The 24,860-nt window shown below is 38.5% G+C and overlaps 1 protein-coding gene across 3 annotated transcripts in view; it reads right to left on the reverse strand.

Annotated features, from left to right (window-relative positions):
* Nucleotides 1–1,069: 1,069 nt before the first annotated feature.
* Nucleotides 1,070–24,860, reverse strand: part of b4galnt3a (beta-1,4-N-acetyl-galactosaminyl transferase 3a) — a 29,388-nt gene continuing 5,597 nt past the window's right edge. The window contains exons 2-21 of one of the 3 annotated variants that reach the window (XM_082167389.1): nucleotides 17,860–17,945; nucleotides 17,665–17,700; nucleotides 16,447–16,536; nucleotides 16,274–16,364; nucleotides 16,077–16,177; nucleotides 15,249–15,316; nucleotides 15,073–15,148; nucleotides 14,915–14,981; nucleotides 13,879–14,022; nucleotides 13,687–13,793; nucleotides 12,755–12,855; nucleotides 12,573–12,634; nucleotides 11,919–12,096; nucleotides 10,350–10,499; nucleotides 3,805–4,025; nucleotides 2,935–3,088; nucleotides 2,761–2,833; nucleotides 2,503–2,656; nucleotides 2,198–2,324; nucleotides 1,070–1,472 (exon numbers count right to left, since the gene is read on the reverse strand). In XM_082167389.1, coding sequence (XP_082023515.1) covers nucleotides 1,370–1,472; nucleotides 2,198–2,324; nucleotides 2,503–2,656; nucleotides 2,761–2,833; nucleotides 2,935–3,088; nucleotides 3,805–4,025; nucleotides 10,350–10,499; nucleotides 11,919–12,096; nucleotides 12,573–12,634; nucleotides 12,755–12,855; nucleotides 13,687–13,793; nucleotides 13,879–14,022; nucleotides 14,915–14,981; nucleotides 15,073–15,148; nucleotides 15,249–15,316; nucleotides 16,077–16,177; nucleotides 16,274–16,364; nucleotides 16,447–16,536; nucleotides 17,665–17,700; nucleotides 17,860–17,945 — 2,189 coding nt within the window. In that variant the 3' untranslated portion in view covers nucleotides 1,070–1,369. The remainder of the gene's footprint in view (nucleotides 1,473–2,197; nucleotides 2,325–2,502; nucleotides 2,657–2,760; nucleotides 2,834–2,934; nucleotides 3,089–3,804; nucleotides 4,026–10,349; nucleotides 10,500–11,918; nucleotides 12,097–12,572; nucleotides 12,635–12,754; nucleotides 12,856–13,686; nucleotides 13,794–13,878; nucleotides 14,023–14,914; nucleotides 14,982–15,072; nucleotides 15,149–15,248; nucleotides 15,317–16,076; nucleotides 16,178–16,273; nucleotides 16,365–16,446; nucleotides 16,537–17,664; nucleotides 17,701–17,859; nucleotides 17,946–24,860) is intronic. The other 2 variants (XM_082167390.1, XM_082167391.1) reach the window with 2 other exon arrangements.

Consider the following 24,860-nt stretch of genomic DNA (forward strand, 5'->3'; position numbering starts at 1 on the left):
GGTTTTAATAAATAAGAAGGCTATTAGAAAATAGATTATCAGGACACGGAGGCGCTGGCGAACCTGGAGCTCGTCTCATAATGAACCGAAACTCAGCGTAGGCCTATAAGGTAGCCTATCGCATCACAGACCTGAGACATAGATAGCTTGAAATGTCTACTTTTAAGCAGAACAATTCAAAACGAAAGAAAACAGACTGCGCTGCTTATGTAGGCCTAATTCGTATGAAATGTGCATTTCTCTCTGGCGCTGCGAAGATCGCGATTCGTCAACTTCGTGGCTATAGCCCACACTGACATAAAAAAAAAAAACTGTTTTATTAGTAAACAATTAAAATGTCTCCTGCTATATTTTACATATTTGCCTGTTCCTTACAAAACACTAACAGTGGGGTTTTTGACTGTTTTTTTGTTTTGTTTTGTTTTTTTGCAGCTGCGGACAAATTCTTTCGACACACACACACACACACCTACACTCTGCGCTTATGTTTTAAAAACATAATTTAACATATATAACAATTTTTAAATAGCCCACTTAAAGTGTTTATTACAAATAAATGACTAAATGCTAAAAATGAATACATTTTAATGAACTAACATATGCATTGCATTTACAATTCTGTGAAAACAGGGGGTGCTGCAGCACCCCCAGCACCCCCACTTCCCGCGTCCCTGCTAGCGGGTTCACATTGAAAGCACAGTGGACTGGAAAAACTTGCTCTGTGTAAATGTTAGTAAACTTAATCATGTCTAACTTAGGGCCTTCACTTTAAATATCTTTAGTTCAGTAAACTTATTCATGTCTATCCATGTCAAACTTATATGTTAAACAATTGATCAAATACAAAAAACTTAAACCTACAGATATAATACACAAACCAAAACATTTTATCCCAAAATGTACACAAAATTGTATTATATTAAATCAATAGATTATAAAACAGTATAAAACATTGAAACTCAAAGTAAACTTACAACTTCATTTAAAAGTCCCATTCTGCTTGTAAAACATGCCATCAGAGCTACTGTATGTGTGCATTCCCCTCCCCAAAATCAGCACAAATCCCACCCAAAACCAGTTCTAAAGATTTCCTTGTCATGTCAATCACATTGCTCAATGCCTACATAATGCGGAAACAAATACTAACCTCTAAAATACACTTCTAGTATGCATTGGTTCCACATCCTGATATAGCATTATACTTTTGGTCTTGATCGATTAATCCATGATTTTTCTGAGCTCTGAGTTGAATCCATGAAGTCTGAGCATTTATTGACAGGTGACTGCATGATTGAGTTTACCAATGATACCGGCTGTGGGACGAGGTTTGCGCTTAACTGGTTTTGGATAAAAAAAGAATCATTCGTATTTATCCTGGATTATTGTTTACCCACATTCCACGTTTGGAGTGGAAATGGTGGAAAAAATTTCTCAGGTGGAGTCGTTCCACCTCTAACCCATTGCCTAAGATTCTAAAAGAGAAAAATAAGAGGTTTAAAGATATATTTTAGGATAATATTTATCTATCTATTTATTTATTTATTTTTAAATTATAGGTGCACTCAGTAATTTAAAACAAAAAATGTTTTTGTCGCAGTAACACCTATGGCATGGATGGATGTTTATTGCCTGTTTAGTTTATTAGCTTCCTAGTGAAGCTGTTTGTTGTTTGTTTTGTTGTTTCTTGTTTTTCAGTACACACACATCAGTCTCACAGTCGTATACTACGATAGTCAAGAAGTTTTTGCATGTTATTGACACTTGTGTATTTAGTATTTGCATTGTTTGTTTTTGTTATACACTTGTTTGCTTGTTTCAGTACTTTTGTTTGTGCTTTGTAACGTGCCTTGAGCACTGTTTAAATCTGTTTATATAAAGTAAACATATTATTATTATTATTATTATTATTATATTAGAAATAGTAGAAATACTAGTAACAAGCAATTGTATGACATGGTTAGTCATGTGATTTCAAAATGGTGGTGCCAACTCCTTGTAGAATAAAACAGCTTTTCCTGGAAGACTGATTATTCATCTCATGTGGTTGTTCATCACTGAAATAATATATATCAAAAGTTCTATAATTTCTTTAACTGACAAACTCGTTCAATTAGCGAAATATTACTGAGTGCACAGGTGTAATCAACGAAACACTAGGAATGTTTTGATAATTTCAAAGACAATAGGCTTTCATTACCTGTCTAATAACTCCCAGTCTTCACCCCCCCATGTGTCTGTGAATTCTATGGTGTTCATGCCACCAATACGGTCCATGTCTGACTTGTAGATTCCCATCAAACCATAACCAGCAACCTCCCAAAGACCTATGGAAGAGCAGAGATATTTGAGCTTACTCAAACAATGTCATATTGAAAAACAAATAAAGAGTACAGTAGCATTGTTAGAAGATTTGCCAGCAAAGCAGGAAAAGTATAGTGTTAATGTTTTAGATAATCTTAGGTTTTGGTTTGGCATAAGAGCCACTTTAAAGAGTACCGGTACCATTTGGGACTCTTGGTGAAGCATCACAATCCAACCTCAACACCACTGGAGCATAAACCATCTTTCCCTCAATACAGTGTTTTCGTATACTGTTTATTATATTCACAGGATAGTAGAGGTGCAGATCACACAGGAACAAAATACTGTGCTCATCCTGAGGAGGAAGGACCAAAATGAACTTTCCATTCATTCTTCCAATAAAAGTAGCTTGACATCGGAAACATGAAGAGCTTTGATTGTTAAAATTAGGTTACCTACTTCAACAAGATCTATTCCAGCTTGAAGGCCACCTGTTCTTTGAAAATTACCCGCCATCCTCTTAAACTTGTAACTGTATATTTGAAGTGTGAATGTTGACACAATTAGCCATTGATATGGGCACTGAAAAACACACTCATATGTACAAAAAAAGTTTTAAACAATGTGTTTTACCTTGGTAATTTTGCCTTTTTGAGTCTTTTCTCAATATCCATGTCAGAGCTGTTGTAGTCTATAATTATTACATTAAAGTTTTTGTCCCCAGTTGCTCTGTACACTTTTTCCATTTCCCTGATAAACTGTATGATCCATCTGGCCTGATTTTTCACTGTTTGGAGACAAATGAAGCTTGAAAACACAGTATTTGAACACATACAAATTTGCTAACGCTTTATTTTGATGCTCCCCTAACAGACATTCTACTGACTATAAGCAACTTTTTAACTACGTCAACTTATTCTACTAATCCAAACCTTAACACCTGACCCTAACCTAACAGTCTACTAACAATCTACTCATCCTCTGAGAGTTAGTTGACATGTAGTTGCAAAGGTACTTATGGTAAGTAGAATGCCTAAGGTGGACCATCGGAAAAAAAATGTAACAAGAATTTTTGACTTGGAAGAAACTTTCACATTGTTGTCATTATTGTAGTTACAAGGTAATTACACAGTAAGTTCATTACATGACTTATTTCAGAGAGGTGTTTTTGGAAACGAAATTTCACATAGAATGAACAGAATTTACTCCTGTTTATTAGTACCTAAAGGAAACCCTTAATGCACCCTTCGAGGGTAGATAAGGTATACAGCAATTTTATTTTATTTTATTTTATTGTTTTTCATTCAGTTATTGAATTTCCACTTATTTTACTGCTTGATATAGCTTAATCTTAATGCATTATTATAATTGTGTATTTGGCTTTTAAGAGACATGAATTGCTCCTAGTTGAATATTGAATTTGTAATTTTGTAAGTACTGTAATTCCAACAAGACTTGCAATACAGTTAAAAGACAGATATTGATACATCTGATTAGTTTCACCTGCCACAATTACATGAACAGTAGCAGATGGGTTCCAGTTGAATGCTTTTGGACTGCAGAGAAACATTTGTTTCGATGAATCCTCAGCTTGTGCATAAACGTAACGTGAAACAAGAACTTTCTGACTATGTGGGCCCACAAGTTCCAGTTCCACCAGATAACGACTGCCCAGATTATCTTCACGCCTTACAACATTCACCACACGCAACAGGGAGTAACCACTGTGAAAATATAAAAACATAAAAAAATTTGCATAACTCCAAAAGTATGTGGACTGGACACACCTACTTTGTGTGTAGTTATGTTTGAACAATAAAAAGGGCCTCATTCTGGGTGTGGCTGAAATGGCCACTTTTAAACTGTCAAGGTAAACTGAGGTAAACTGTCACTTAAATTATGCTTTAGTTGTCTATAACAGGGACTAGACAGAGTCCCCAGCCCCACCTCCATAACCCGCCCCGCCCCGCCCCGCCCCGCCCCAACCCGCCCCAACCCGCCCCAACGTTCTGGATACTCCTGAACCTGAAATGGGTGTCAGACAAAGGAGACATGAAAAACTTGCAGTGCTTCTCCAGGAATGTGGTTGGGAACCCCTGGTCAAGAACATATAGCCGTACAAAAATAATAATTTAAAAAAAACTTGCCACACTTTGGGGGTAAGATGTGTCTTGTGGGGGACTTCCGGTTTGGCGATGTAAGAGAGGGCAGCAGAGGCGAGGACCTCCTAACCACACTACTTTTAAACATACTTATGCGTCTTCTTTTTCTAATCTAATTGCTTTGCAATATAACATAAGAACCACACCTAGTCCAGAAAGCGAAATGAGCAACTCTAAACAGAAGCAAAGTACTAGTTAGATTTGTTAGCTGGAATGTCAAAGGCCCAAATAGCCCAATCAAAAGAGGCAGAATTTTTGCATACTTAAAATTAAAATCTGAAATAATATATTTACAGGAAACCCACTTACGCATTGTCGATCATCTCAGAATTAGGAAACCATGGGTGGGGCAAGTTTTCCACTCTAACTTTAACTCTAAGGCACGGGGAACTGCCATTTTGATACACAAAAGCATTCAATTGACTGCCTCTGCTTCTATAGCAGATCCTCAGGGAAGATATGTTATAGTCTCTGGGATATTATATAATGTTCCTGTCGTATTAGTTAATGTATATGCGCCTAACTGGGATGATGTGAGCTTTATTAATAAGCTAGTCTCTTTTTTTTCTTTTCTTTGTATTTATAAATATTTATTCTTTGTGCTGGAAAGATTTGGATTTGGTACATCTCTTCTCTCATTGATTAAGTTATTTTATTTTTCCCCTAAAGCATCTGTAATTACAAATAGAGTATGTTCAAAGTATTTTCCCCTATCACGGGGTACAAGACAAGGTTGCCCTCTTAGCCCTTTACTTTTTACTTTAGCCATCGAGCCCGTATCTATAGCATTAAGACATTCACAGTATTTCACTGGCATCAGCTGTAGGGGCATAGAACATAGAGTATCCTTATATGCCGATGATATGCTGTTGTATCTTTCAGATCCGATCTTAGGTATTCCACAGGTAGTTACAATTTTGAAAAAATTTGGAACTTTCTCAGGCTATAAACTGAATTTTTCAAAAAGCGTTTGTTTCCCCATAAACAGTAAGGGCCTCCAGAATTCGAATACCGATATACCTTTTCAGTTGTCTATAATGGGTTTTAGATATTTAGGTATAAACATCACACAGGGATTCCCTAACCTTTACAAAGAGAACTTTGTTCCTCTAATTGACAAGTTAAAGCTGCTGTCGGCAAGTCTGGCAGATTGGGTCGATTAGCCAAAATTTTGAATGTTTACAACTCTCATGCCCCTCCCCACTACCAGCGAGCACCCTCCCATCGAGGTCGTGCTCGTCAGTGCGTCACTGTGCGTGTGTACCTGATTTTCTGTGAACGCGTCCGTCTCTTCAGCATCTATCTATGGAAAGCCAAACTGTTCACAATTCGCGTGCTTTTGACCGCCGTATCAATATTAAAACGGCGTCTTCATAACGCCGGTAGGCGTTAAATAAACGCCGTCAGGCGATAAGTTAACGTCACACGCCGCCACGCGTTAAAATAACGCCACTCGCCGATAGATGTTAAATTGACGCCACACGCCACTCAAAATGCAGATGTATGAGCTCATCTATATGGCCCCTCCTCTACTGAGTTTGAGGACTCTACGGCAAGTCGGAGAGGACAATCTAGTTTGGAAGAGCGCGAAAATGGCTAGGAGAGGATTTGTTTTGCGGTGTAAACACACTATAAATGACTGCACTCGCCTTTTACTCTCTGATAATCCAGGGGCTGATGTCTTTCAGTCATCATTAAATAGGTAAAGATTTCTGTAAAGATAATATATTAGCATTAACGTACGTCGGGTGGTTGTAAGTGTAAAGAATGTGCAATGCAATTCTATGACCAATTGTGCTGGTAACGTTACTGTACATAATATGTAAGGGATAAAGTATAGAGAGGCGGTCGTTATAGCGAATAACAAGCCCGACAGGCTTATTACATGGCTACCTACAAAATAATTAATTAATTTGACACAAATTATTGATTTAAAAAGGAGTTTATTGCTTTAAAAACGGTTGTATTGCTTCCGCCAAAGAAAATAGTCCGTTCCGCGTCCATAGCAATGGGCTGTTTTGTTCGCAGCGGTCTGTTATCAAGAAATAACAGACCGCATTCTACATTGGAATTCAGCCAAGCCACGTAATAACATTGTTTATTACATGGCTTGGCTGAATTCCAATGTAGAATAACAGAAATAACAGACCGCATTCTACATTGGAATTCAGCCAAGCCATGTAATAAACAATGTTATTACGTGGCTTGGCTGAATTCCAATGTAGAATGCGGTCTGTTATTTCTTGATAACAGACCGCTGCGAACAAAACAGCCCATTGCTATGGACGCGGAACGGACTATTTTCTTTGGCGGAAGCAATACAACCGTTTTTAAAGCAATAAACTCCTTTTTAAATCAATAATTTGTGTCAAATTAATTAATTATTTTGTAGGTAGCCATGTAATAAGCCTGTCGGGCTTGTTATTCGCTATAACGACCGCCTCTCTATACTTTATCCCTTACATATTATGTACAGTAACGTTACCAGCACAATTGGTCATAGAATTGCATTGCACATTCTTTACACTTACAACCACCCGACGTACGTTAATGCTAATATATTATCTTTACAGAAATCTTTACCTATTTAATGATGACTGAAAGACATCAGCCCCTGGATTATCACAGAGTAAAAGGCGAGTGCAGTCATTTATAGTGTGTTTACACCGCAAAACAAATCCTCTCCTAGCCATTTTCGCGCTCTTCCAAACTAGATTGTCCTCTCCGACTTGCCGTAGAGTCCTCAAACTCAGTAGAGGAGGGGCCATATAGATGAGCTCATACATCTGCATTTTGAGTGGCGTGTGGCGTCAATTTAACATCTATCGGCGAGTGGCGTTATTTTAACGCGTGGCGGCGTGTGACGTTAACTTATCGCCTGACGGCGTTTATTTAACGCCTACCGGCGTTATGAAGACGCCGTTTTAATATTGATACGGCGGTCAAAAGCACGCGAATTGTGAACAGTTTGGCTTTCCATATCTATCAACACCATGGACTCGGAGGTAGGCTGCCCTGGCTAATCTATCCATAAATAGCAATAACCGAGGAATTGGAAGCTTGTTAGTAGATTTTCTCTCCGCCATCACGCTTCATGCAATCTCCAGGCGAACTTCAGGCGTGGTGTGCATGTGATATTAACGTGCGCGAGTGAGGGGGGATCTGTGGCGTGTGCACGACCTGTGATTGACAGTCAGATCTCACAACCCCCTGCGCTGATTGGACCGGATGAAGCGGGAGCGCTGGATTTTTGCAAAACAAATAACACGCTCCAGGTGGAGTTAGAAGCTCGGTTTTTTTTCTAAAACCACCTTATTTATGTTTTTCTGTCGGATTATAGTGTCGATTACACTGAATATGATCAAAAAAAATGTGCCGACGGCAGCTTTAAACTTAGACCTCAAAATGGAATTTGCTATTTCTCTCTCTTGCAGGTAGAATTAAGTGTGTAAAAATGAACATTTTACCAAGATTCTTGTACTTGTTTCAATGCATTCCCAATATTTTTAACAAAATCCTTTTTTCAGAATTTAGACAGACTTATTTCATCATTTATATGGGGTGGAAAACCACCTAGGATTAGGAAGGAATTATGAAGGGCATCCCCAGAGTGGTAGGAGATTGCGTCATCTTTGCATTCATCTCGGTGTCCTGGTTGCCGGTGCTCGATTGCTCTGTGTGTGAGCTGGTGTCTGTTTGGAGGTCCGGATTGTACTACTGGAGGGTTTTCTCTGCACATTGCTGCTATAGTTTCAGGGTAGAGAAGAGAACCGATCGCACGTACAACCCGGCGTGCTGTGAGTAACTGCCACTCTACCGCTCGGTGCGTGAGCTGGTGTCTGTTCGGAGGTACTGCTCGGGTGGTTTTCCTCTACATCGCTGCTGTAGTTCCAGTTTATAAAAGAGTCGATCGCACGTATAACACAGCGTGCTGTGAGTGACTGCTGCTCTCCTGCGCGTGAATGGGATGAGGGAATGGTCTGCCGGATATTTGAACGGAAGTCCTGCTGATCGGCCATTAAAGTGGGCGTTTGATCGCAACGTGGTTTGGCCTCGACGCTGCTGTTTTGCTTCTAGAAGTTTTGGTTGCAGTTGCCTCGTTTTCATTTTGGTTTCCTTTTGTTTGTTTCTATTTTGTTTTGTTAACTGTTTCTGACAACTGTTTTGTGTGCAGCTGTTTTGAGTACAGCTGCTTGTTTTTGGTTTGTTTTCTTTCTTTTATTGTAATATTTGGTATGGTTTGATTTGGATATAATTGATTTATTTTGTTTTTGTGTTCTTAGCCCTTATTGTCAGTAAGCAACGGTCCATTGGTTCTGTGCGTTTATTGGGCGTTAATTGCCCATTGCGGGCAGTATTAACAATTAATGCTGTTTTCTTATAGGCTGTATTTATATTCTCCTCTTTTTACAGGAGCAGGGGTGATCCAAAAGCGGGCAGGCTAGCCATCCTGTGTATGATGAACAGAAGTTCTCCTTTGAGTGTGCGGAAGAGGTTTTCTTGTAGTGGATTCCACAAGTGTATGTGTGCTGTGGAAGTTTTGGGCACGGTGTACTCCTTGTAGGCTGATTCGAGGCCTACTGCTCAGCCTGCCTAGCTAATGGTACACCCCAGCTCCGTCACGAGAGTTGACATGTCTGTTTATTGATTGAACTGTGTTGCTCATATACAAAGTAGTGGTCTGGCCGTCCAGCCCCATTGTTTGACTGATTCTAAATACCCTGTTTTAAATTATTTATGCCCATTAAATAAAGAATTGTATATATTTTCGTACATATTCACGTCTCAGTGTCTTGTGATTGTGGGAGGGAGAAACGAACTGGTGTGCCCTTTTTCTTAGGGGTATTTCCCCAGCTGGGTTAATGCTGGGGTGGCGTAGTCGTGATTCATTATAGTTCAGTATTTGAGAGCGTGCCCGTAACCATCTAAAGCTCTCCCATCGCCACACTAATTTCAGGTATTATTATTGGGCCGCAAATATCTCGAAAGTACTTTATTGGCTTCAGAACCCCAAAGATGCCTGGTGTATTTCAGAGGCAAACTCCTGTACCTCATCATCCCTTCCTGCTTTAGCTTTATCAAAATTGCCCCTTTGTATTTCTATGTATACTCAATGCCCAGTCGTCGCAAATACCCAGTCGTCGCAAATACTCTCAAGATTTGGTTTCAATTTAGACAATGTTTTGGTTTCAAGGACTTCCTCATAGCCAGCCCTATATGCAAGAATCACCTATTCCTTCCAGCTCAATTGGACTCAGTCTTCAGTCAGTGGCAACAGACAGGTCTTGTCAAATTTAGTGATCTTTTCATTGATGATTTTTTTCACCTCTTTTTCCAGCCTCTCCTCAAAATATAATCTGCCAAGTTCACACCTGTTTAGATATTTTCAGGTTCGTCCTCTAATTCAAAATCTTTGTCCCACATATCCATCCATTCCTCCCAGTACAGGATTGGATGCAATTTTAAACATTCCCTTACATTTGAAGGGAGTAATTTCTAATGTATATAATACTTTAATGTCAATAAAAAATATTAATCTAGATAAAATCCGTGCAGAATGGACAAAGGATTTGGCAGTGGACATATCAGAGGAAACCTGGAATAATGCCTTAGCTAGAGTGAATGGAACAACCTCCTGTACTCGCTTGGGTTTAATCCAGTTCAAGGTCCTCCACAGACTTCATTACAGCAAGGTTAGGCTGTCTAAGATATATGCAAATGTGGCTGATGCATGTGAGCGTTGTCGCTCTGCTAAAGCAGACTTTGCTCATATGTTTTGGACTTGTCCCGGACTGCTCGATTACTGGACAACTATATTAAAAATTTTGTCTGAGGCATATGTTAAGGATATCAGGCCTAGTTTTGAGATGGCTGTCTTTGGAGTACCTGAACAAGATGTGGTCATGTCCAAAAAGTGTCAAGACGCATGCGCTTTTGCATTTATTTTTGGCTCGTAGAAGAATATTGCTTGATTGGAAGTCAAGTAAACCACCCTTAGTTTCACTCTGGCTTAGTGATGTGATGCTGTTTTTGAAACTGGAGAGAATAAAATATTCTCTTAGAGGATCCACCAAACGTTTTTTATCTGTATGGACCCCAATGATTTCTTATTTTGAAAAGGATGTAACTCTTCCCCCAAACTAGAACAAATTTTTTATATCAAAAGGCCTGTGCACATTGGATCGGATGACGTAATCCGACACAGTTGGCTAACAATGTTTTTTCTCACTGTTTGTAACATAAGAACTTCGATATTTATTTTATATACATTGTTTATATTGTATTATTATTATTATTATTCCTGTTCAGTGGGTGGGTTGTGGGAAAGGGGAATTTTTTTTTTAAAACAAGGAGTATTGTTAAACTCTTTCTGTATGTGATACGTCACTTTGTTCTTCCTTCAATAAAATATATAAAAAAAAGATATATATATAAAAAAAGATCAAACACACCCAGCGGATCTTAAGGCCATTGCACACTGAGTCCGAAATTTTCGTATGCGTTTTTTCGTGTTCGTCAGCCTTAAAATTCGTCACGCACAGAAACCTTGCACACTGAGTCCGATGCGTATTTATTAACGTTAAACCTTTGCGGAAAAAAACGCAAAAAAATACAAAATGGATTCGTCAAGCAGTGAGGATGATTTTGTTGCCCTCTTTCTTCTTAAAAAGAGAAGAAAGAAAGAGGAAATATTGGGTCCATCCAATCCTGAGATTGCGCCGAGAGGAAGGAGAGTTTCACCTCCTTATAAATGAGTTGCGAAATTATCCCGAGCGATTAAAAATTTACCTCAGAATGTCAGTGGAACAGTTTGATGCTTTGCTAGCGATACTGGAGCCACATATTAAAAAGACCACCACCAATTTCCGTGAACCAATCGATCCTGAACAGAGACTGGCAGTTTGTCTAAGTAAGGTATGGACACACACACACACACGCGCGCACACGTTTTTGTTTTTCATACAGTACTTTGTGCTGCGAGACGAAGCGTATCAACTTGTCAGACGCCATTCTGGATTTTGTCGTTCGCTTGTACGGTGGCTCTGAATTGTCAAAAAAACTCTCAAAACACTGGCTGTGGATGCGAAAAACGCAGAAAATCGAACCCGATCCGAATTTTTCGTAGACAGTGTGCAAGCGTGATTGACAAAGTGAGGTTGAATTTTTTTTTTTACGTGCGAAAATTTCGGATGCGAATTTCGGACTCAGTGTGCAATGGCCTTTAGTAAAACAACAACAACAACAACAACACAAAAGGATGTGTCTTGTCAAGTTAAGGCATGAGAAATGTGATTTACATTTCAAATGTTGATATTCAAAACAAATGAATGTTCTAAATAAAGAAAAGTTAAATTCTTGATTGAAAATTGAAATATCCCTCCCCCACCTCCACCCCCCTTTTAGGCTTTTCTTGAGTGAGGAAGGTTGAAAGAGGTAAAAACTGGACAAACTTACCGTGTCTCTTCTCTTGAATGCAGTGCTTTCAAAAAGGCTCTAACGATGTGCATGGCATGATCTTGGGACATCACAATGTTTCCAGCTGTTCTGCAGGAATTTGCCACAACAGTAGTTTGCTTTGAAGCAGGATTGAGGGGTTTCACGTCATAGACACGCTGCCAAAAAGGACCTTCACCTGAGTTTTGTAGAATGTTTTAGACAGGGTTTCTGCAGGTATCTTCAAATTAAATGTAATGCTTTTTAATGCCTTTTTTTTTTTACATTTGTAATGCCTTACACGACCCATGACTAACCACGGGTATATCTATCTATCTATCTATCTATCTATCTATCTATCTATCTATCTATCTATCTATCTATCTATCTATCTATCTATCTATCTATCTATCTATCTATCTATCTATCTATCTATCTATCATCTATCTATCTATCTATCTCTATATCTATCTATCTATCTATCTATCTCTATATCTATCTCTATATCTATCTCTATGTCAATCGATGAAAAAAAAACCTTGATTAATCACACATTTTGCCTTGCCTTGCCTTGCCTACAAATGACAACATAAAGGCCATTATCACTGATACTAATACAGCTATTGATAAAAAACGGTTTAAATGTATTCCCTTATATCGGAATAATAGTTTTACCTGTATCTATCTTTTGTACATCAGGATCTTCAACCTCAGTCAGGTAAGCAGCAAGTCCTTTACTAAAAAAGTAGTACAAGTAGCATACAGTTTGTTACAAACAAGAAATGCAGGTAAAACTGGTTAACTAATGTGAAGCCTACAGAACAAGACAATATCAAGCAATACTGTATGCTTCATACTCTGCCTGAAATGATGGATCTTGCGTGTAAAAGCACATCTCATCATTGAGATCATGAGTTTGCCTTGTGTAGTCATTTGGGTACACTGAAGAAAAATGTATCTATAAGAACAAGAAACAGGGCCAAATATATTAACTATCCTGACTATTTATAGGATCTGTCTCTTTAGAGTGGCAAGTTGTCACAATGTATACAATTTAATTACAACATTAAATACACAGGGCTAGATGATGAATCAGACAAGAAACAGTCGTGTAACTAATCCATGGAAACGAACAATGAATGACTGGAAACACAGGAACAGAACAAAAACCAAACTAACATATCAGTGATCCTCCTTTCTACTCCGCACATAGCTAGGACTCCTCTCGCTAGGGAGAGTCATTTCACTGAGACCGCCGCTTCCCATAACTCTGCTAGGACAGTGTTTTCTGCTAGGACAATGTCCTGAGCATGGGACGTAGTTAGGTCTCCCCTCGATTTAGAGAGTTGAGTCCTCCGCTTCTAGAGCTAAGTTGTTAGACTCTCTGTGAGCCTCCTTGGCTAGGATGTTGTAAGGCATCCTCGAGAGAGTTATCTTAGGCCTCCGCTCCCCAGAGCTCCGCTAGGATAGCTTTTGTGAGTTGTAGGCTCTCTGTGAGCCTCCTTACAAGTCGTCATACTGAGGCTTCTACTCCTAGAGCTCGGCTAGACGGTAGGGTAGTTTGCTAAGTTGTTAGGCTCTCATATATATTTACATATAGAGGCCTGGTTGTACTCTAGAACCCTCCGACATCACCCACAGATAGATAACAAAACAAAAAACTTGGCGTTAAATTTTAGATGTCTGATACAGTTGTTATACAGTTGCCAAATGATCAGCAAAAATCAGTGGTTATAAAAGAAACGGAGAAGTTTTTGTTAGAATAAGAGCTTAAAAATGTGTAACTCACCAAATATACGCCTTGATATCGTTCAATCTGTTTAGTGAATACATAACTTGGTTTGTAATGGCATTCGGGAAACAAGTCTTTCAGGTAGGATTCATCTAGCATTTTGTCTGGTTAACAGAATGAGAACAGTTAAAATGTCATTCAGGCAATTGTAATCTTCAAATTTCCATGTAAATTGGAGATAATGCTGACATTTATAGATGTGATCCCGTGGGTCTTCTCTGATCTTTTCTCCCACAGGATGAGGTGACGAGGGAATCGACTCGAGGAGTCTATCGTAACTTGCTTTTGTTTGAGGTATGTGCTCAATATCTCCCATTTGTAGGGAAGATTCATCTGACAAAGAAATGAGTGTACATGTTTTCATGATTTTTATAAGGAAAAAATATATTAAAGGAACACTCCACCGTTTTTTTAAATAGGGCTTATTCACCTTCTTTCCCACATTTAGATAGGTGGGCAAATGCATTTTTGTCTCAGTGCATGCATTGTTTTAGTTTGACAGGGTCGGCGTGAGCTTAGCTTAGCATAATGAATGGAATCCTTTGTTGCCAGCTAGCATGTCCTGAATAAAAGTGATATAAAAAAAAACCTACCTAATTACTTCTTGTGGCCTGCGTATTCACAACAAGTACAAATAGCGATGCAGATTAACACTAGGCGATTTCCTAGGCAGATATTGACTTATATATTAAGGACTATATTAGGGGGAAGCACTGGCGAAGCACTGCTACTTGGGCGTGATATCTCTGCGCCCAAGTGGCAGTGCTTCGCCTGTGCTTCCCCCTAATATAGTCTCAAGTCAAAATCTGCATAGGAAATCGCCTAGTGTTAATCTGCATCGCTATTTGTACTTGTTGTGAATACGCAGGCCACAAGAAGTAATTAGGTGGGTTTTTTTTATTTTTTATATCACTTTTACTCAGGACATGCTAGCTGGCAACAAAGGATTCCATTCATTATGCTAAGCTAAGCTAGCGCCAACCCTGTCAAACTAAAACAATGCATGCACTGAGACAAAAATGCATTTGCCCACCTATCTAAATGTAGGAAAGAAGGTGAATAAGCCCTATTTCAAAAAACGGTGGAGTGTTCCTTTAAAGGTTAGTTCATTAAAATATCTTCATTTGTGTTCTGAAGCACATAACATCACATCAACAACATTTTGCAAAACTCTGAACATTTCTGTCATCAGGCTCATAATTTTGTAATTTTGCGACAAACATACCTTCATATAATGATAAAAACTCAGAGGTTATTACAGAAAAAGTGCCATTGTCATGGTTTAACCTCCACTGCAGAAGAAAAACAGAAACTGAGATCAACAAAATGTGCCATGTTAAGTTAAGCTAAACTTTTTTTGTAACACATACAAACAGTACATACCGCAATTTCCAGATGATCAATTCCGGTATTCTGTTTTAAAACAACTTCAAAAAAATATTTCATGTCTTTCACTAACCTAGGGAAGAAAGATAGACTGGCATCAGTTGGGTTCTAAAAATATTTTTTTTGATAATTGTTTTGAAATATCAAAAAATGCAAAAATAAATATGCCGTACAAGAGAGGTTTGGATATCTGGGATGCAAATTTCCAATACTCGCCTGGAGCAGTCCATTCATTTCCTGTCTGATTCGTGAACAGAAACATGCCACAATAATAATTAGACACTCAAGTCACATTTTATATCTGTATATTGTTATGAGGGGTGGAGGAGATGAACCCCTCATGCAGACCGTATGCACTTGAACAACGTTTATTGTAGACAAAAAGGGAAAACAAAACCCACAATGGGGCAAAACATGGACAGGACAAGAAGTGACTAAACTAGATTATGACTTGACAGATAACTAGACGATAAACAAACAGTATATAGAATCAGGACTTTCTCTAGACAATACTCTTGACAGGATACTCAGATATACTCGCGCCAGATAACGCAGGTGCTGAGGGGGCACTAGATATATACAGTATATATAATATTATTAATAAATTAGCAAAAATTGTCCACTTAATATTTAATATTCAATTATTTTAATTATCACAATTAAAGTATTACTTTTATTAAATTGAACAAGCACAACATTCAGCATTCAATCAAATATTGTTAAAGATTTATTATTATTAATAATGTTATTTCAACATAATATCTCGTTATTTCGACATAATATGTGTGCGTGCAACAAGCAAGTTGTGTATTTTTGAAACTTCATCAAAAAGTCTCATATTTTGTTCCACGGGTTTGGAATGACATCAGGGTGAGTAAAAACAGAATCTTCTTCCACTAGTGTGATACATTGCATAATTTTATATTCAGTTCCATAGTAAATCTCACCCACTCACGCACTTGAATCTCTCACCCACTTGAATCATTCACACCAGAAATTACCTCACCAACATAAGCGAGAAGTTGGATGTTTTCTGGACTTTCGTCTAAACTGAGCCAGAATTCCGAGTTATCATCAGAGGCGACAGCAAAAATAAATTCTTCTATAAACAGAAAAATATCAGTGTATTTGTTTATTTTCTCTATATGTGTATAATTACATTCAATATACAAAAACAATATTTTCATGCTGGACCTACCAGTTTCTGAAGGATGAAGGTAGCCAAAGATTCTCAGACCATAATTGCTCCATTGAGGGGACACAGCAAGTCTGCTTACCGTAGTACGCACCTTTACAAAACACAATGATATTATATTATACACTGAGACTATCATTGTTAATAGGATACAACTAAATGTGTGTAGAACTAACATTGGGAAATAGGGGATAGAGCAGGTTATTCCTAAGTTGATCAAGGGATCCGCCGCAACAGTCTTCAAAAACGTGCATATTCACTCGACCCTGAGGGGAAGATAAAAATGCACCATAAAAAAGCAATCAAACTGTTGTCGTGAATAGGCACCAATATAATGCAATTGTTGCAATCTATGAGTATATGTATCACTCTTAAAAATAAAGGATCTAAGTGGTTCTTAATCTTTTTGACTCCATTATCTCCATAGTCCAACACAATGTAAGAGAGGTTTCCTCCAGTATTTCTGCTGTAATTATGAGAAAGATGCTTGTTTTCTACATTTTCATTTAGCAGAAAATTGGGAGTGTTGACATATTTACATGTTGATTGTTTTGAGCATTTAATATAATAATATATAAAATAATAATAATATATGAATCTTATTTTAATTTAAATTTTGGGGGAACTTTTTGTATATTGTTTAATGCTTGAACATTTTCTCTAGATTCTAGTACCTATAGTGGGTCAGTGAACCAATTTAAATGAATCTTTTCATTTAACTGGTTAAAAAGGATCGATTCACTGAGATGACTCAAACCTCCCACCAATTGCAAACATCATATTTTGCTGCAGACTTGTATTGTAAATTACATTTGTTTTTTTGCAATATGAGATATTTCTGCATCTAATCTTTAAGTCTGAGTTAGTTTTTACTTTTATTTACCTTTTTTTTTTACATGCTTATTTAGTTTATTTACAATGCACAATTACAACAGAGCACTTTTTACACCCCATAACCCTAATTAACTTTCAAAATAAATAATAGTAAAATGTATGATTTTTTTACTCCAAAAAGGACAGCGTTATATGCAATTAATCAGATATAACAACTAATTGCTTTGTACAAAATGATACTGGGGGGTTTTATACAAAGTTGTTTTGTAATTAAAAAATGTGTCAGTCACCATCTTGTGGATGCTTACTTTGTCAAGATAATGTTTTTCAAAACTTTACAGAATATGAAAATTATTCAGAATTCTGTTTTTCAAATTTAAATCACATTTAACTTAAAGGTATAGCGGAGGGTGTTTTACTTCCTGGTGGGTAGTCTAAACTATTGGTCCTCCTAATTGTCAATCATTCTGGTGAATCAATCAAACTTTTCAAAAGTGGTCTTATCTAAAATTTGGAAAGATCCTCCGCTATACCTTTAATAAAAGTAATCTTATACACACCTGATGTGTTTTGATTGGCTGTTGGTCATCAGCAGTCTTTTTATTTTATGTTTAGGAAAGTCACAGGAAAAAGAAAATATTTATTTTAAATCAGGGAAATGGGACAAAAATTGTCTTGACTCTTGTTCAGATATATTACATAAATCGTGATGATGACAAATCTCAACATGCTAATGACAATGTTAACAATCTTACCAGCATCCCCTGTGCCTCAGGAGGTTCATTTTCTAGAGGTGCTTCCCTTTTGTAGATATCTTGGTTCACATTTGTTTTTGCAGGACCTTGAGGATTCAAAAATATACAAAGTAAAAGTTTGCAAATGCATCAACGTTTGAATGGTTTGCATACTGGATTCACAATTGATGGTGGCATTTTACTCCCTAACCCTAACCCTTGCAGTTCAAGAGAGAACTTTTAATTATTTTGCACGGCCCCAGCCTAAGGATTTAAACCTTTACGTGATGGCCAGGGCCGTAGCTAGAGGATTTGGGGCCCCCTGAAAAAATATTGATGTGGGCCCCCATCACCCTTCACCAATATCATATACTGTACAGTAGATGAGCATGCAGGCCCACATATAACAGAAGATGGTGATGTTGTTGTAAAACCTTTATTTTAAAAGTTAACACAACATAATTTTAAAAACAACTAATAAAAACTAACAAAAAGCAAGAAATTGTTAAATAATAATAAAACCAATTCTAAAAAAAGTAACAGCAAAATAATATTTTTTTTCCCCATCAGTCTGTTATAATTCATAAATCAAAAAGTAAACATTTGGAAATTGACAAGAATGGTTAAAAAATTTAAAAAAAAAAATAATTTATTGTTTTATAAAAAAAAAAAGATAATATGGAACTGTTAATATTGTTAAATAAAGCTGTTGTATTCGTGTTTTCTTGATGTAATAAATACATCATCAGCCGGCAGGTCAGGTGCATAATGCAATGCGTCGTGACTCGTGTAAATTTTTTTTAACTCTATTAACAATGGTGTAAAAAGACTTTTGAATTTTGACTACGTAATTGTGACGGTAGCCAGCCCTTCTGGATTATCCTCACTCAAGTTTCAGCGCCCCCTTTTGTATGTTTATGGACTCGCGTACTTGCTTCCTAGTATGCATTGTTGACTGCTGATTGACTATCACCTGTTCTGATTTAACTCTGATCAGTGAACCTATATCTGGCTTGTTAACCTGGCATCTCGGTGTGCAGTATTGTTTCACTGTTGTGTGCATGTCTGAGCGTTCCTGGTTTTCCTTGCCTACCTGTGTCCTGACTCTTGCCTTGCTGAATCTCTCTGATTGTCTGCAGCCTGCCTAGTGACCCTCTGCCTGTTTTTGGATTCCGTTTGCCTGCAGCCCGCCCTTGATCTCCAGCCTGGTTCTCGACATGCCTTTGTTTTACCCTGAATCTGTTGATGCTGAATCTATTGATGCTGAGTCAAGCCCTGCCGAGTCAAATGAGTCAAGCCCTGCCGAGTCAAGTCCTGCTGAGTCAAGCCCGGCCGAGTCAAATGAGTCAAGCCCTGCCGAGTCAAATGAGTCAAGCCCTGCCGAGTCAAATGAGTCAAGCCCTGCCGAGTCAAATGAGTCAAGCCCTGCCGAGTCAAATGAGTCAAGCCCTGCCGAGTCAAATGAGTCAAGCCCTGCCGAGTCAAATGAGTCAAGCCCTGCCGAGTCAAATGAGTCAAGCCCTGCCGAGTCGGACGAAGCCAGCTCAGCCGTGTTGAATGGATCCTACACTGCCAGGGGTGAGCTTTTGGCGCTTCCACCCACACTCCCTCTCTCGCCTCTATTGGACTCATTTTGCTCGCCTGTTCTGCTGCTGAGCCCTGTCCACCCCTCTGCTCATCCTCAGCTGCCCGTTTGTGTCGCTGTGCATTCGCCTCAGGGTGTCCAGTCCTCAGCATCGCCCTGACCTGTGGATTCCCCGCCCTTGCCTCTGTCCCCTGAGCCTCAGACTCCACCTCGGTCCTTCGATCTTTCGGCTTCACCTCGGTCCCATTTGCTTTCCGCTCCACCTTGGTTCCCCGTACCTGCGGTGTTACCTTGTCTCTGTGTCCGTCCGGATCTGTTGGGGATCCCCGAACTGCCTGATCCTCCCTGGCTTCCTGAACTGCCTGACCCTCCCTGGGATGGGGGGGGGTTTGTTTGGATTATGTTTGGATTATGTTTGTTTGGCGGCTATGTGACGGTAGCCAGCCCTTCTGGATTATCCTCACTCAAGTTTCAGCGCCCCCTTTTGTATGTTTATGGACTCGCGTACTTGCTTCCTAGTATGCATTGTTGACTGCTGATTGACTATCACCTGTTCTGATTTAACTCTGATCAGTGAACCTATATCTGGCTTGTTAACCTGGCATCTCTTTGTGCAGTATTGTTTCACTGTGTTGAAGACTCAAATTTCATCATTTACTGTTGTTTTTAGTATTATTATTACTTTTTATTAATATTCATAATCAGTAGTATTATGTATCTCTTTTATACTTTTTATATACATTCATAATTATTTGTACTCATTGTATTTTGTGAATATGTGGGAGAGACTTTGGGAGACTTTGGACTTGAGTGTGCTGCTGGACTGAAATGTATATGCATAGCATAAGGGGAATACATTCCAACGTTAATGGAAACCATATGTTGGTTTCTGCTGAATGTATGTGTTCCTATGGTGATGTAGTTTTTTCCTTGGTCAGGGATATAAAAACCAAGCCCTGTTTGTCCGAAAATCAGGAAGAGACGGAAATGTAAAGAAGGTGACTGAGAAGCTGAATTAGACCTTAGCTTGGTCCATTGTCTCTTCCTCCTATGTTTTATAACCCAATTAAATAGATCTCTTTGCAAAATCACTGGTGTCTGTTTCCATGAAATTAAACAACAGGGGAAAGCAAGATTTTTAAATCAACAATTTGGCGTCACGAAGAACAAGATAGTATATCCAGAAATAATGTCTCAAGGTAAGACTTTTTCCTTTATATAAAAGTTCTAAGTCTGCCTGATGATTAGAGACAATGACTGTAACTGCTAAAAAGAACTGTGTTGTTTAAGGAGCCTGTGGTTTTGCCAAAGAATATAAAACATAGTATAATAAAAAAATAAAATAATTCAATTTAATTTGGCTTATTTAAGTTCTCTGAAAAGTAAACCTCTAAAGTTATTTGATATGCTGGGATTGAGAAGGATCTTTTTTAGAAAAAAGACCATCTAGTCAAAAATTTGGGAGAATTAGCTGTAAGACGGTAAAACTATTATTTGCTGGTTGTCACTGATTGGTGGTTGGATAATATGGCGAGACTGTTTAAAACGATGGCAGAGTAATCTCTAAAATATATCCAACACACGGAAGATTCGTACTCGAGGCGAGGAGGTGAAACACAAGCAAAGCTCGATTGACATGAGTGGTTAAAGTGTGGCGAGTCTGTTTAAAACGATGGCAGGTAAAACTCTAAAGCACGTTAATACACTGGAGTAATACGAGTTAAAATAGTTAGGATCGCGTGCATTCCAACTTTGACCGTAAAGCTGTTCAAATATTTTGAGGATACTGATCAGAGTAAGCTTGAAGAAAGAAAAAAAAAGGAAAAAGAAAACAAGAAATTAATCTGAGAGAAAATCCACAAATATTAAAAAAAATAATAAAAAAAATGTTTTGAGTTAACTGGAACCTAAACAAAATACTGAAAAACATTGAAGTTAACTTTTCTATAAAATTTTCTTTTGTTCTGTAAAGGGAGAAAGAGTGAGGCAGCCCCTCCCTTCAGAATTTGCTCCATACCTTCATGCACACACATACTGTAGTTTGGAGAAGGGAGAGAGAGAGAGAGAAGAAGGGTAGCCTCTGACACACACACACACACATACATACATGCACATATGCATACACACATATACATAGGCTTGCAGTTCTGAGCGCACACACATAATATACAGAGAGAGAGCGAGAGAGAAGCAGAGTACCATAGCCCCACCCTTAGAGAAACACACTCACAGACACACACATCCCTGCTGTTCTGAGCAGCACAAAGTAACTTTGCAAGATGGCAGAAAGTGACTGTAACAGCAGAACAATTTCAGCTTGGTACCTTGAAAGAAAGAACAAGAAACAAGCTAAGCTTTTGAAAAAAGGACTTGACATAAATGCAAATATGGATGCACAGTTACACTGGTTCGAGTCTCAAAAAGACAAGATAAAATCACAAGCATTTCCAATACTGGCAGCTCATTGGATTGTAAAGCAAGGTGGAATTTGTTGTGATATAAATGGCGGTCCAGTTCCACTTGCTGAAGCAATGAAGCCTCAAATTGAAGCATTTAATAAGTTGAACAAAATCATGTCTATTAAATGTTCAGATGGAGAAAATACAACCAATGATGATTCGTTTGATCCAGATTGGACAAATATAATAACTGAAGCGGAAAGAAAATATTCACAACTACCAGCGAAATCCGCAACCACAGTAACGCCTCCTCCTTATAAACCAATCTATCCAGCTTTGCCTGAACAATATACAAGTTCATCTAAACCTGTGACACAGTCTCAACCTTCGAGATCAAATGGAGGTCCAGTTGACAAGATGTACATTGCATCTGCACAAGCAGCTCCAGTAATAACAAGATCTAAATCAGCCCAGCCAAACAGAGACATGTTGCGATGTACACCAGCTCGTAATTATGGATCTGACTGGGATGATGAGACAAGAGATGACGACATGATCACAGTTGACAAGATCGGTCCTGAATTTTCTTCACCTGTTATTAAAAGGGAAGACTTACAATCTGAAATGATGACAGAAGAGAGACCATTCACACCAGGAGAACGTCAAGCCATTCTCACAGCCTTGCCTCCTCTGAAGAGACAAGATCCAAACACGGAGTTTTGGCGAGAATTAGATTCTCTGGTTGAAGCACATCAAATGACATTAAAAGACATACACACCATTGTGAAAGCTAAAATCCCAAGAGACAGATGGGAACGCTTGCCAGCTTCGATAACCACAGCCCAATGGATAAATTTGTGGGTTGATGACCAGGGGCGACCCCTGGGTCTTTGGCAAGCATTAGATGTGTTTCGAAAAGAAATCCAAGAAATCTTGGGCAGTGGAAAAATTCCTTTCACATTAGTGACATTGATTAAGCAAAAGGATGATGAATCTCCAGATGAATATGCTCTGCGTAAGTGGAATGCTTACGAGAGATGGGCTCTCTGTGCTAAGAAACAACCGGACAGAGATGATGTACAGTTCACTGACACACTTGTGGATGGACTTAGTACAAAATACCAACAAGCTTTATCACTTGGAGTTAATCCAGGTGAGACATATGATCACATCTTGCAATGGGCTGGGCGCTTAGAGATGGCTATGAGATCAAACAATGAAGAAGGAAACAAGCCAAATCGAAGAGGAGTGGCGACAGTTCAATACAACATAAACACAGAGAAGTGGTTGAAGATTTGCAGCAACTGTGGAAAGCGTGGTCACTCAATAAAAGATTGTTGGGCTAAAGGAGGTGGAGCAGAAGGTCAAGGTCCATCATTTAAACAAGTCAGTTTGCAAAACCATGATGAAACCTCTCAAGGGAAGACGTGGACAGAAGCACAAGTTCGTCAGCCCATTGAGGGAATTATGTGTAACTGATGACTGGAGGAGCAATGATTCTACCTCTTGATGCTCCGCCACCTGCGGGAACAGGAGGAGATTCTACTTTGTTCCAAGAGAAGTTACGACATTATCTCACAATGCTGGACAAAGCTACCAAAGACAATAATAAGAAAGTGCGAGAAGCTCAACAGCAATGGGATGAAAAACATACCACTACTGATATTCCACACATTCCTGAGTTAGGCAGTTTTGTTATGGTCAAACGCATTGCTAGGAAAGGTTTAGAGCCTAGATGGGAGGGACCATATGAGATACTCTTAACAACCGATACAAGTGTTTGCCTTAAAGGGAAGGGTGTAGGAACAGATAGATGGTATCATTGGTCACAAGTTAAACCTTGCTTAGTGAATGAACAAAATGATAATGACGGCTTATGGCCTGATACTGAGCACTGTTCATCCATTAGCTTTAAAGATTGGGAATAAAGAAGTGATGTTTAATTATTTCTCTGCTTCCATTTCAGGGATCATTTCCATTGACATTGATTAGAGATGGTTGCAAGTTATTCTCGATACCCAGCAACAATGGTATGCTTATTTTTCATTTTACTTGGCATTTACCAAGGAAGCCAGGCTTTATGGACTCCTCGAGTTCAAGGAATCACTCGGAATGCAACTCTGAAATCAGGCCAACGTTTTACTCTTCCCTTTATTTCCAAATGGGGATTATGGGATTGGGTGCCACGTAATGATAAAGACCTTGATAAATATCGTGAGGGCATCTATGGTGGATGTAACTTTCATCATCAATGTTACAAAAGCAGAATAATTTGGCCAGTGAAAGATGGGGGGTATTCTGGTAGTGCTCAAAGACGAGAAATTTGTTCAAAAGAACAATGTGAAATTGTGGGGTTAGACCTCATAACATCTACTAATGTGGAAATGAACTTCATTTTGAATCGGACCCACATGCTTACAATATGGGATTCACTAGCCCAAGGCTGTATCTATCCCATAGTGTTGCCATGTGAGGGGTTTCTAAGGGATACTACCTCAGGGACAACCAGATTCAAGGGAAATTACATAAGAGTTTGGCATTCGGAAGATGCAAATGAATATTGTGAGACTGAACTAGAAACTGGGGAAATTGGACGGTGTTTTTATCTTTCTGCGGAAAAGACAAACAAAGCTAATACTTGCCCAAATACGACTAAGGCACCAGCTCATGGTATCTTGTTAGCAAAAGAAACCAAAACCTTGATAAATGAAGCCCATATGGTGCGACAACGCATTAATTATAACTTGATATCTCTTCTTACTGTTTTTGATCAGTCCTATTGTGGAAATTTCACACAAATACGGAGTTGGTTAGAAAAAGAAATTAAATATTATACCTCTAAACATCCTCTGAGAAGTCGAAATCGTAAATCTCGAAGTATATGGGGAGATATAGCCGGGGTATTTGGTTCTGTCAATTCAATTAGTAATACTGCTCAAATGAATCAATTAAGCAAATATACTCAGTGGGTGGGAACAATGACTGGGAAAGGACTCACTGAGGCTCTTCAAGGTTCTCTACATATTATAGCAGCGGGT

This window comes from Leuciscus leuciscus (genome assembly GCF_965113295.1).
Source record: "Leuciscus leuciscus genome assembly, chromosome: 4".
Classification (NCBI taxonomy): domain Eukaryota; kingdom Metazoa; phylum Chordata; class Actinopteri; order Cypriniformes; family Leuciscidae; genus Leuciscus; species Leuciscus leuciscus.